The 13837-nt window shown below is 43.1% G+C and overlaps 1 protein-coding gene across 1 annotated transcript in view; it reads right to left on the reverse strand.

Annotated features, from left to right (window-relative positions):
• Positions 1–3460: 3460 nt before the first annotated feature.
• Positions 3461–13837, reverse strand: part of ENOPH1 (enolase-phosphatase 1) — a 30424-nt gene continuing 20047 nt past the window's right edge. The window contains exons 5-6 of the mRNA XM_070394025.1: positions 10195–10318; positions 3461–4374 (exon numbers count right to left, since the gene is read on the reverse strand). Of these exons, the coding sequence (XP_070250126.1) occupies positions 4235–4374; positions 10195–10318 (264 nt within the window). The 3' untranslated portion in view covers positions 3461–4234. The remainder of the gene's footprint in view (positions 4375–10194; positions 10319–13837) is intronic.

A 13837-nucleotide genomic window follows, 5' to 3' on the forward strand; every position in this document is an offset into this window, starting at 1 on the left:
TTCGAATCTATTTCCGTCATCAACTATTCAATATAAACTAGTTTTTCTGGTACCCTTACCATGGAAAGTGACTGCTGCTGTAGACTAAATGTTTGTGTCCCCCACAAAGTCATATACTGAAATCTAACCATCCACCGCCCCCCGCCACACACACACACACACACACACACACACACACTTATGTATTTGGAAGTGGGACTTTGGGAGGCCTTGGCAGAACCCTCATAAAGGGATTAGTGCCCTTATAAAAAGAAGCCCAAGAAAGCTCTTTCGTCCCTTCCACCATGTGAAGTTACAAAGAGAAAACTGTTCTGAGCAAACGGCTCTCATCAGACATTAAATTTGCCAGCAGCATGATCTTAGACCCAGCTTTCAGAACTGTTAAGAAATAAAATTTCGGGTCGGGGGAAAGATGGCGGCATAGGTAAACACCGGAGACTGCTGCCGCAAACAACCACTTCAAAAATACAACTAAAAGACGGAACGGACATCACCCAGAACCACAGGAAAGCTGGCTGAGGAGAGACTCTTCAACTAGAAGGAAAGACAGCAGCGTCCCGAGGCTCAGAGGAGGCGCAGTGTGGAAAATTTAAAGGTGCGGAGGTGCGCGCGAAAAGCGGGCTGGTGGCTGAGGGCGCGGTTGTCGTTTTCAGTCGGGAGTGAGTCTCAGACTTTGGGCTCCAGATCTGGGCGAGTCTCTAGGGACTCAGACTCAGACGGGAGAAGCGGGATTGTCCGGCATCAGTTGGAACCTAAGGGCAGCTTTCTCTCCGAAGTTTGCAGCGGCTGCCGGGGTTCTGTGAAGCAGAGCCTCTGGGAATGGGACTGAGAGCAGCCATAACTGCTCCCTCCGCCCGCCCTGCTGATCCCCTGCGACCCGACCCGCCCAAGCCCTGCGCAGAGCCATTTGCCGGATAGCCTCAGGCAAAGGCTAGATTAGCACCTCCCCAGAGGACAGAAGTTTTCCCGGGCAGACACAGGTGATTCTCACAGCCAGTCGGCCTGGTGGGCAAATCCCTCTAGCATTAACTACAACAATCAAGGCTTAACTAGAACAAGACTGCGCACAAAGACCACAAGGGTGTGCACCAAGAAAGCATAAAAAATGCGGAGACAAAAAAACATGACAGAAATGGAGGATATGGAGCTAAAAAACGCAATTTTGAGGGCTTGCAATAAACTTGTTGAGAGCCTCACGAAAACTAATGAGACCCTCGATGCTACGATAAAGAAACTAGAAATTAAGCATACACGGACTGAAATAAAGAATATTATACCCAATAGCAGACCAGAGGAGCGCAAGAATCAAGTCAAAGATTTGAAATATGAAGAAGCAAAAAACACCCAACCGGAAAAGCAAAATGAAAAAAGAATCCAAAAATACGAAGATAGTGTAAGGAGCCTCTGGCACAGCTTCAAGCGCACTAATATCAGAATTATAGGGGTGCCAGAAGATGAGAGACAGCAAGATATTGAAAACCTATTTGAAGAAATAACGGCAGAAAACTTCCCCCACCTGGTGAAAGAAATGGACTTACAGGTCCAAGAAGCGCAGAGAACCCCAAATGAAAGGAATCCAAAGAGGACCACACCAAGACACATCATCATTAAAATGCCAAGAGCAAAAGACAAAGAGAGAATCTTAAAAGCAGCAAGAGAAAGAGACTCAATTACCTACAAGAGAATACCCATACGACTGTCAGCTGATTTCTCAACAGAAACTTTGCAGGCCAGAAGGGAATGGCAAGAAATATTCAAAGTGATGAATACCAAGAACCTACAACCAAGAGTACTTTATCCAGCAAAGCTATCATTCAGAATTGAAGGTCAGATAAAGAGCTTCACAGATAAGGAAAAGCTAAAGGACTTCATCACCACTAAACCAGTATTATACGAAATGCTGAAAGGTATCCTTTAAGAAGAGGAAGAAGAAGAAAAAGGTAAAGATACAAATTATGAACAACAAACATGCATCTATCAACAAGTGAATCTAAGAATCAAGTGAATAAATAATCTGATGTACAGAATGAACTGGTGATTACAATGAATCAGGGACATAGAAAGGGAATGGACTGACTATTCTTGGGGGGGAAAGGGGAATGGGAGATGGGGGAAGAGACTGGACAAAAATCGTGCACCTATGGATGAGGACAGTGGGTGGGGAGTGAGGGCGGAGGGTGGGGCGGGAACTGGGAGGAGGGGAGTTATGGGGAAAAAAAGAGGAACAAATGTAATCTGAACAATAAAGATTTAATAAAATTAAAAAAAATAAAAATAAAAAAATAAAAAGAAATAAAATTTCGGTCCTAGTTGGTTTGGCTCAGTGGATAGAGCATTGGCCTGTGGACTGAGGGGTCCTGGGTTCAATTCCGGTCAGGAACACATGCCCGGATTGCAGGCTCAATTCCCAATAGGGGGCGTGCAGGAGGCAGCCGATCAATGATTCTCTCTCATCATTGATGTTTCTCTCTCTCTCTCCCTTCCTCTTTGAAATCAATAAAAGTATATAAAAAAAAAAAAAAGAAAGAAAAAAAATTTCATTTATAAGCTACCGTCTCTGGTATTTTGCTATAGCAATCTGAATCCACTAAGACACCTCTCCACCTCAATTCTCCATTGGCTAGATACTTAAACTCGTTTCTAGTCCAGATAATGATGTATAATTTTCTCTCATTTCTTCCTTACTTTTCCAATTATTCCTTTATTTTCTGTAAGAGATGCCTTTTCTGTCACCTTTTCGTGAGCTTTTTCAGAAATTGTATGAAGTTCAACCTTTATTAACATTTGTGGTTTTACCATCATTTACAACTCACTCCTATAAATTCATTTCCCTTTTACTACTCCTCTGTATTTCCATAATCATTAGGTTTCTTAATTAGCTACTAGAAGATAAAAATTATCAACATAAAAAATCTTTTATAGTCCCTATTCTCTCATATTTGCAAGGTTACTTCCTTTCTTTATTCAGAGCACTACCAAAAATCATTCCTTCAGGATTCATTAGTTTTTCTTGATTAAATAGAATAACTGCCTCCTTCAAGCATTATCCTAGGTACCTAAAATATAAGTCTCAAAAATCTAAGAAACCCACTCATTTCTTGAACGCTTACTATCCAAATAAAATGACCAATGAGGTTAACCATATATGTATACATAACTCACAGTCAATGATTTCCAATGGCATTCCATTAAAACACACACGATAAAGCAAAAACTAAAATGAAATTCTTATTTTTCTAAATCTCTAGTTTCTCTTTTGATTATGGCAATATGTGGTGTAGTTCAGGGACTTACATAAAACTGAAAGAAAAAATGTTTTTATTAATCACAATGTGAAATTAACATGACATCCCATTAGGACTAAACCAGGATAAATAATGCTGTTATAAAATTAACATTTCTCACATTCATTTTGAGGAAAATAGTACATAGTAGGGCTCTTCTAAGTCTTATAAACTGATTTCAGTAAACTTTTTTTTTAATAGTAAACAGCAATAACATATATTCTCAAACCGTGCTAAGAAGGAGTTAGAAGGGCAACTATAAAATCTAGTGATTACAACTGTTTTGTAATTTTACCTGTTACATCACTGCATCTTTTTCACTGATAAAGCAGCTGCTTGCTGGGGGTGCCACAATGATTAGCAAGTTTCTTAAGTAATAGATGTTTGATTGATCAGGACTCAACTAGCTTCCTTTCCCAATTTTGTCTCTTTTGGAGCAGAAATAAATAACGTTATCTTCTGTAGGTAAGGAAGCTAATATTTTGAAATTCAGCTAATAATCTTTTAAATCATAATTAAAAGGGGGGATGAATTACTATTAGGAATAAGTCTTTAAAATATTTCCAGTTTTTAAAATACCAAGGCTTCTGAATAACTTCTCAAACCTATCTTTCCATTTTGGTCCATAATGTGATAACTGTAACACATTAGATCTGTATCATAGTAATTTCTTCTATCAACTACATTTTACCCTCAATAAGGGTGAGAGAGTTGTGGTTTCAAACCATTTCTACATGTAAAGCATTTTTAATTAGTTTCCTTCTCACTAAACTGAGATTTCCCCCCAACTTCTGTGCCTATGAAGGTAATTTGAACACACACATATATACTTGCATGCATACATACGTGTGTTTATATGTACATTTAAAAGTAAGTTACTTTTACCACTAGAAAAAAACTAGACTACAGGGCGACTCTGTGGAGACAGTTTGGTCTTCCTCGGAAATCCTCTAAGTGGAAGAAGGCAGGTACAGTTCACTGAAGGACGTAATGAGGCTGTAGTAAGTCTTTTCATCATCTGTTAGTCCTGCATTGCCAGGTCTCACCACCACAGCTACATGTACATCTGCTTCCTCAGCAGCACTGGCCTCTGTGAAAATCAAAATGAATGCCAGAAACTTAAAAATATGATCTGAGATTTACTTCAAAGTAATCAGGGTGATGTGGGAATGTAAAAAACAAGTTTGACCCTGATCTGATAACATCTGAAGCTAGAAGGGCACATAGGTACTGACTATATTATTCTCTTTTATTACATCATTTTAATTTTTCTGTAATAAAAATTTTTAATATATAATTGTACATGACAGGCTACATTGGCAACTATCCAGACCTCTGAGTTTTATTAAGTACATGTGAATGCAGGACAGTGAATGCAGGACAGAGCCATGTTCTGTCCACACCTTTGTTCCATTCCCTCCCATTAGTCCTACAGAGAACTGAACTGTATCCCCAAAGGGCAGCCTGCTGGGGAAAATACCAATTAAGAAGAGATGAGAAAAATAGAATCCTAGGACCTAATAAAGATGAAATACCTGCTCTCACAACCTGAGCCCAAAAGTATCACAACCCTTGACTAGAATACCCATCTTTTTTGCCTGGCAAATTCCTAGTCTTTAGAATTCAATTTAAATATCTCATCTTCCAGAAGCTCTCTTAAGGGCATCCTATGTGTTCCTTCAACCCCTGTATTTTAGCTCTATTGCAACAACATGAAGTGACAGTTATTATCTGTTGTCACTCTCCTCCCTCAATAGATTGTGATCTGTGATTGCATAGTGGGTAAAAATAAGAACAGGATTAGTAAAATAAAACTAGACATTGCAGGAAATATCTCTAAAATGCCTTGGGTTATGTATCTCTTCATCTTGTTTCCATCTGAAAGGTAACAGCTCTTAATTTAGCACCTAACAGGTACCCGGTACTGTTCTAGAAACAGAGAACAAAACAAGGCTCCCACCTTCATGGAGCTCCATTCTCATCTAAATCTTTACAACAACCTTGAAGTAGTTACTATTACTAACCCCTTTCCACAGATATGGAAACTGAGAGCTAGGGAGGTAGAACTAAAGTTTGAAATTGTTACTCTGACTCTGTGGTCTGTGCTCTAGAACAAGGGTCAGCAAGTTACATATGGCCTGCCACTTGTTTTTGTAAACAGAGGCTGAGTGTCCTGCAAAGCCTAACGTATGTTCTACCTGGCCCTGTCCAGAACAAGTGTGCCAGCTCCTGGTCTACAGTGCTACTACTCGAGTGTGGTCCATGGACCAGCAGAGTGGGAATCACCTGGAATCTCAGGTCCCCAGTATGGAACTACTGAATTAGGACTTGCAATTTAACAAATGATGCCTCTGCAGAGGGTGAGTTTTGATCAGAAAGTTGAAGAAAAGCAAGTTGGCAGAAGAGGAGGTATTTGAGGCAGAAGGCACTGTAGGCAAACATAATACATGTGTAAATATTGGGAGAATGGAGCAAGTCAGGGTGGGAGGTAGGACACAGTTCAGAAAGATGGGGCATACTTGGATAGACAGAGCAAAACTCGGGAATAATCTGAAACACGCTGTATGGAATTTAGGTTTGGTATAAAAAACCTCAGTGGGCCCTGGCCAGGTGGCTCAGTTGATTGGAGTGTTGTCCAGTACACCTGCAGGTTCTATTCCTGGTCAGGGCACATAGCTAGGTTGCGGATTCTATATCAAGTTGGGGTGCCTACGAGGGAGGGCAATTGACTGGTGTTTCTCTCTTACATCGATGTTTCTCTCCCTCTCTCTAAAATCAGTTTTAAAATACACACACACACGCGCACACACACAAGCATGTCCTTGGGTGAGGATTAAAAAACACCTCAGTAGTTTCTCTTTGGAAAACAGTTGCAACATCGAATGGATTAAAGAGCAGTGGTGTTGCGAGATAAGATCCCAGTGAGAAGTGGGACAAGCTGTCTCTTCCTCCTACCTACCTCAGGTGTCTTTCTCCTCTTCCTATGAAAGGGCTGTCCCTTTCCCAAGGCAAAAAAAAGCGCTAAACAATCCTCTCCTCAGGTAAACTCTGCAGATGCCATTCATCCCAGCAGAAGAGGCAGCTCCCTCCTACTCCCCGCCAGTTCCCAGCCTGAATGCCTCAAGTCAAGCTTTCCTCCTAACGAGCAACCTGGGGTCTCCACCAAGCTGAGCCATCATGATCCACGATCCACGTGGGCCCTGACACTAGCTAATTGTTCCACATTCATCGTCTTACCTACATCACCATGGGCAAGTTCTGTTCCTAAGCATCTATTTGCTCTATTCATACAATACTGAGACACTAATACTTAAAACCCTGGACCTCTTTCCTTTCCTCAAAAGGGAAAAAGTCATTCAGTTCTCTGTCTCTCTCTTTCTTTTTAGAGAGAGTGGAAAAGAGAGAGAAGGAGAGGGAGGGAGGAAGAGAAAGGGAAAGGAGGGAAGGAGAGAGAAACATTGATGTGAGAAACACATCAATTGGTTGCCTCCTACACATGCTCCAACCAGGGTGGGGGATTGAACCTTAAACCCTGGTACACGCCCATGACTGGGAATTGAACCCGCAACCCTTCCGTGCACAGGCTGGCGCTCTAACCACTGAGAAACACAGGCCAGGCTCAGTTCTCTTTTATGCCTGGGTGTTATTTGGGATATCATTTAGTCCTCCACTCTGCCTTGGCAATAAAAGTCTGGGCATATGATACCAAAACACAGGATCAGAGATAATAGACAAGAGTGAGGCAGGCAGCCAGCTGCCTGGCCCCATCCCAGCTACAGATGGACCCAGTTCTGGCCTTACTACCGGGTGTGGGGCTGGCAGAAGTCTAGGGGCAGAAATAAAACCTCTTTGTGGAGGACTCTGAGGGAATCAATTTCATTGTGAGGCCAAACTGGGGATCATCTCTAGTCTGTAAAAAGAATAAGAATAATTTTGGGGACTGCACCCTAAGGAAAGGAAATGGCTTAAGGGAAAAAGAAAGACCTGAAATTATAGATGTACTACGATGGCAACTAGACAAAAAAATGTAGCTGAAAACAAGACTATGAAGAAACCATATGTGATCTTAGGGCAGAATTTGTAATTATTAATAGTAACCAAAAGGTGGAGGATGGAGAGAAACATTGGGTCTGGGGATCATAGAATGCTTGGGACAGGCTGACTTTATGGAGAGCCCCAGCCACAATCAGATCCCTAATTCTAAGCCTGCAGGAACTTAACCATTCAAAGTGCTAAGGAAATTAAATATAGGACAAACCACATATTTTCATCTTCAACAGCCCCCTTTATGTGAATGATTAAAGAAAAACAATTCACAAATTAAACCAGACAAACTCACCAGGACAGGGCCTGTCTCCTTTCCATAAGAAGTAAAATTATCATTCCTCACAGAAACAACAAAGCGACCTCCCCACCTCAACACTCAAAGTCCCACAAAAATCAAAGAGGGTATATTGAGCTTCAAAGCAGTAAAATGTTTGATAGGCAAACATTTACAGTTCAAAGTAAAGACCAGGTGAAATGTTTGTTGATGGCACATTTAAGCGGCCTGGCTACCTAGTTACACCATGAACCCTAAAGCAGTGTGTCTGTGCATCTGTCAGTCTCACTTCAGTGTAGTCAGATATGCCAAATGTAAAGCTTTCCAAGATGTGGGAAAATGAGACACCATCTGTAGAAACCCTTAGACTCAAGCTGAGCCAAGCCAGGACAGGTGCTGATCCCCACTAAATACTGTCTAACTAGGTCAAAAGTTCCAGTCTAGATGCATCAAGGTGTAAAATTTAACAAAGGTAATCACAATTACTGAATGTCTTTGGTATGTCAGGTGAAATTAAGCCCGTTTTACCCCTTTCTCCAAAAAACATATTATAGCTTCTTGAAGGCATCTAGATTCTGGATGATCTATGCTGGTTGAGATTTTTTCCAAATCCACTTAGCAAATTAATCCGTGTTATTATATACCTACAACTCTTCCCTAACACAAGAGACCAAGAGGTCAAGGGTCAGCAGTAGAAAAAATATACGCACTACCACAGGTAAGATGCCACTGCCAGCAGACCGGATTTGCCTTTGGGCCCCATCTCTGCAAGTCCTAATGACTGGGTGACTTTAGTTCTGCGACAACAGACAGAGGGCTGAAGGGAGGAATATTGCCTCTAGGTGCTGAAGCTGCCCCCAAGGGGCCCAGGAGCCACGTGGAGCTGACAAGGCAAGAGAGCATCCCCCTGCCCTCTGTCTCTCCCCCAACCGCCTTCCCCAGCGTGCGGCAGTCAGGGTGGTGGAGCAGCTGCACAGTGCACAAAGCCCTGCTCTGGGGTAAACAGAGGGTGAAACTTGTATAACCCAAGGTGAGTGGAAGAAACATAAATATATAGAACTACCCTCAAATACAAGTGCAATTATAAACACACCAAAGGTAGCCCCTGGGGAGATGCACAACTCTAAGGAGAATAACCATAAAATCAAGAGCCAGGGTTAGGGCCAGGCTGGGGAGTGTGGGAAAGCCTCACCAATCAGGGACATTCAAGAACAGCAGGGACACCCGACACCCGCGCCTCCCCCCCCAAACCCCGCCTTTGCCTGCTGCTGCCTGTTTCCTTATTGGCTACCATTTCCCTCTATCATTTTATAGAGGACTCACAGTCTTACACAGGTACTTGGGTACGTATTTTACATTTGGTCAAAACCACTCCTGAAATCACTTAAATTGCCAATGAAGAACAGTATACATTGCTTTGTGCATTCAATCCTTAAAGTAATAATGCATCTGCTAATATGCCATCTATATATATAAAACCCTCATATGCAAATAGACCGAAAGGCGGAACAACCGAACCACTGGTCGCTATGACGTGCACTGACCACCAGAAACATGGCGGGCGTCGGCAGCAGGCGGCAGGGTGCGGAACATGGCAGGCATCACTGCGGCAGGATGGTGGAGCAGGTGAGCGACGGCACCATGAGGGCGAGCCTCTGGTGATTACTGAAAATTCTTTGCTCCCGTGTGCCATGTCCCGCTGGGCGCTTGCACCTGCTGCCAGCCCCGATTGCCCTTGAGGGCTTCTCCACCTCCCCCTGCTTCTGAGGGGCAATTGGGGCAGCCACCACCGCTTGCACTGCTGACAGCACCGGCCCTAATCACTCTGCGCTGTCAGCGGGTGCAAGTGGGGCCGGTGCTGTCAGCACGTGGAAGCAGCGGTGGTAGGAGCGGGGCTGCTGGGAGACAGGGAACCAGGGGCCACGGCAGGAGGGGCCAGGCAGGGTCTCGGAGGATGGGCCGAGACCCGCCCCTGTGCCCACCGCAGCCTCGTGGCCCACAGTTCCCTTTAAGGTGCATGAATTCATGCACTGGGCCCCTAGTTTAAAATAAAGAGAGCCATGCTGGATAAAGAAGATGCTGTCTTTAAACAGGTGAATCTTGAAGGCCTGGGAACTAATAAGATGGTCCTCAGGAAGGTGGGGATGAGGCTCCTAGTCAAGCCAGGGCAGTGTTCACCAACTGAATGGACTGTAAGGCAAAGTCACTCAAACTAGAGTTCTCTTTTATCGGCTGAGTGTGTTATGTGATCTCACTGCTGCTAAATATGTTTGATGCAGATGCACTGTGACTTTATTGCCCTTACCTAGCCATGCACCTACCATCATATTCTTGCCTGCATGCTCATTTCCACAATGATACCCTGTAAGTCATCCTTTTTATTTTCCCATTTCACCTGTGTGTATAAGTACAGAGGGATGGGTATGCAACCATGGATAAGGAGTTAAAATGAGAGTTGGCTGGTTGACTGTTTCTTTTTATAAAACTTTCATTTTTCAAAGGTCCACCCATAAACTTTCTTTAAAGAGGCAATGTGTTTGCAGTGCTGGGCTCAGCTCCCATCCTGGAGTAAGAAGTCAGATTCCTCACCTAGAGTAACGTCTGTCAGAAACAAGATGTTGTTGGTTGAGCACCCAATGCTGTTTGCAATCTTTCGATAACTCTCACTCTCTACTTTGTGTCCAATCTTGGTATCAAAGTGACCATCAACAAGCTGAAAAAAGAGAAGGGGAAATACTGATGCTGTAATTATACTAGTAACCTGGACCACTTTGTCTCTATCCCTTATCTCTGAAATATACAATCATAGTGACTTCATTCACTCAATATATAACTGAAAAATCTACGTACAAGAGAACTTTGAGATGACTACAAAAAGTACATACAAAGATTTTATAGCAATAAATATTTGAAAGGAGAAAACTACCAAATCAACATATATAAGATAATTTTACAATCTACTTGCTTTGCTTTCTTCAGCATTAATTTTTATACAAAATCTTTTAAAATATACATGACCTACTTTCTACCCTTAAAATACTATTTGTACTCACACTACTTACTAGAGTGAGTTTCACTACTGACGAAAGTTTCACTCCTTTTGACCCAAGAATGAACAGATTTCTTTACCCTACCTCATTAGTAAGTTGTTATTTTACTTTCATTTTCTGATTAAAACATTCTGAGATTCTACCCAAGAACTAGTATATATCCTTGCTGCTCAATAAATATTTATTTTAAAACTAGTTAGCTGAGTGACCTATTGTGTACCACTAAGTTCAGTGTATACTGAATTAGCATTTCTTTTTGAATCCCTTAAGTGAATCCCTTCCAGTGACCACCCTGTCCTCCAGGGGGCATAGGGATGCTAGGACAGAGGGGCTAACAACAATCTTTTCATGAACGGCCCCCGTGAGGTAGGGACGACCCCGGTGAGGTTGAAACGGCCCTGGTGAGGCTCAGATGGCCCTGGTGAGGTTGAGACTACTCCAGTGAGGTTGGGACAAATAAAGGGGACCAGTATGGACTGATGAACAGGTGTAGATACAGAAGCAGAGCAACATTGAACAGAATGTTAAACTACAATGGGGAGCCTGGGGAGGGTTGGGGGGGGGATTAAGAGACCAACTGAAGGACTTATATGCATGCATATAAGATTAACCAATGGACACAAGACACGGGGCGGGGGGGGCGGGGGGTAGGGGCCGGGGGAATGTCATGGGGGGGAAAAAAGAGACATATGTAATACTCTTTGTAATACTTTAAGAAATAAAAATTATAAAAAAAAAAAAAAAAACAAAACAAAACAAAAAAAAAAACAAAACAAAAAAAAAAAACAATCTTTTCATGAACAAGAAATTTAATAGGTGGCCTTAACTTTTAATTGTTTAATGATGTACCCAGTTCTCTTACATAAGAATGCTGGCTCTGCTAAAGTAAAATCTGTATCTCTCCAAAGTACCAGAAACAGTCAATCCACCTTGTACTCTGCTCCAGTCAAGAAGTCCTTTTTTTGAGGAGAAACCAAGATGGCAGCATAGGTAAACACCGGAAATTGCTGCCTCCCACAACAACTTCAAAAATACAACGAAAAGACAAAACAGACATCATCCACAACTACAGGAAGGCTGGCTGAGTGGAAATTCTACAACTAGAAGGAAAGAGAAAAGCACACTGAGACTCAGAGGAGCTGCAGAAATGCAGAGGTATGGAGGCTCGAGCGAGTGTGGAAAGGGGCTGGCACCTAAGGACACGGTTGTCTTTTTGAATCAGGAGGGAGTCACAAGCCCCCAAATGCTCTGAACTCCAGTTCCCGGAAGTCTCTGGGGACCCAGGACTCATATGGGGAGAAACTGGACTGTCTGGCAGCAGGCAGAACTCGGAACTTGAGGGCGGCTTTCCCTCAGAGGTGCTTGCAGCAATTACTGGGACACTGAGACGAGGGGCCTCTTAGGGCAGGGCTGAGGATCAGCCATAGCTGCTTGCTCTGCCCTGTTGATTCCCTGAGACCCCACCCCACCCAGGCTGTGGCAGAGGCTTTTGCATATGAATGCCCAGGCCCTTTGCAACCTGAAAATTACCTAACAAACTGCAGCTAGGCCAGACAGACCCAGAACTTCCAAGAGAAGACCCAAGGCCCCACAGCAGCTTGCACTGCTTCACAGCTAGGTCTCATCTGGGCACCTCCAAACCCCAAAAAAGGAAGGGGAATCTGCAGATCTCTCCATAGCTCCTGCTGGGTAGCCTCAGGCAGAGGCTAAATTAGCACCTCCTTAGATCCAAGAGCCAGTGTACCCAGTGGTCAGAGTGGGACCATCCAGATTACAACTCCTCAGATCCATAAGGGACACACTCAGGGGGCAGACTCAGTGAGCACCAAAGCCCCACTGAAGCAAGTCTTGCCCCAGAAGGGTGTCTTCAGCACAGAAGTTCTCCCACTGCAGACACAACTGATTCTCACAGACAATTGGCCTGGAGGTCAATTCCTCCCAGTGATACCTACAACAATCAAGGCTTAACTACAACAAGACTACAACAAGACTGTGCACAAAGCCCACAAAGGGGTGCACCAAGAGTGTCCACCTCAGGTAATTGGGGAGGCTAAGCCACTGGGACCTATAGGACACCTAGCACACAAAGCCACTCTACCAACACAGGGAAGCATAAAAAATGTGGAGACAAAGAAACAGGTCACAAATGACAGAAATGGAGGAAAGCAAACGACTGATATAGAGTTCAAAACTACGGTTATAAGGTTTTTCAAGAATTTTCTGGAAACCGCCGATAAATTTAGTGAGACCCTGGAGGATATGAAAAGACCAACCAGAAATTAAGCATACACTGACTGAAATAAAGAAAAATATACAGAGATTCAACAGCAGACAAGAGGATCCCAAGAATCAAGTCAAAGATTTGAAATACGAAGAAACAAAAAATACCCAACAGGAAAAGAAAAAAAAAAAAAAGAATCCAAAAATATGAAGATAGTGTAAGGAGCCTCTGGGACAACTTCAAGCATACCAACATCCGAATTATAGGGGTGCCAGAAGAAGAGAGAGGGAAAGATATTGAAAACCTATTTGAAGAAATAATGACAGAAAACTTCCCCTACCTGGTGAAAGAAATAGACTTACAAGTCCAGGAAGCGCATAGAACCGCAAACAAAAGGAATCCAAAGAGGACCACACCAAGACACATCATCATTAAAATGCCAAGAGCAAAAGACAAAGAGAGAATCTTAAAAGCAGCAAGAGAAAAAAAGTCAGTTACCTACAAGGGAGTACCCATAGGACTGTCAGGTGATTTCTCAACAGAAACTATGCAGGTCAGAAGGGAGTGACAAGAAATATTCAAAGTGATGAATACCAAGAACCTACAACCAAGATTACTTTATCCAGCAAAGCTATCATTCAGAATTGAAGATCAGATAAAGAGCTTCACAGATAAAAAAAAGCTAAAGGAGTTCATCACCACCAAACCAGCATTATATGAAATGCTGAAAGGTATCCTTTAAGAAGAGGAAGAAGAAAAAGGTTGCCAAAACCGGTTTGGCTCAGTGGATAGAGCGTCGGCCTGCGGACTGAAAGGTCCCGGGTTCGATTCCGGTCAAGGGCATGTACCTTGGTTGCGGGCACATCCCCAGTGGGAGATGTGCAGGAGGCAGCTGATCGATGTTTCTCTCTCATCGATGTTTCTAACTCTCTATCTCTCTCCCTTCCTCTCTGTAAAAAAT

Source organism: Myotis yumanensis, unplaced genomic scaffold, assembly GCF_028538775.1.
Source record: "Myotis yumanensis isolate MYYU_CA2020_CCGP unplaced genomic scaffold, mMyoYum1.0.hap1 SCAF_1, whole genome shotgun sequence".
Taxonomy (NCBI): Eukaryota; Metazoa; Chordata; class Mammalia; order Chiroptera; family Vespertilionidae; genus Myotis; species Myotis yumanensis.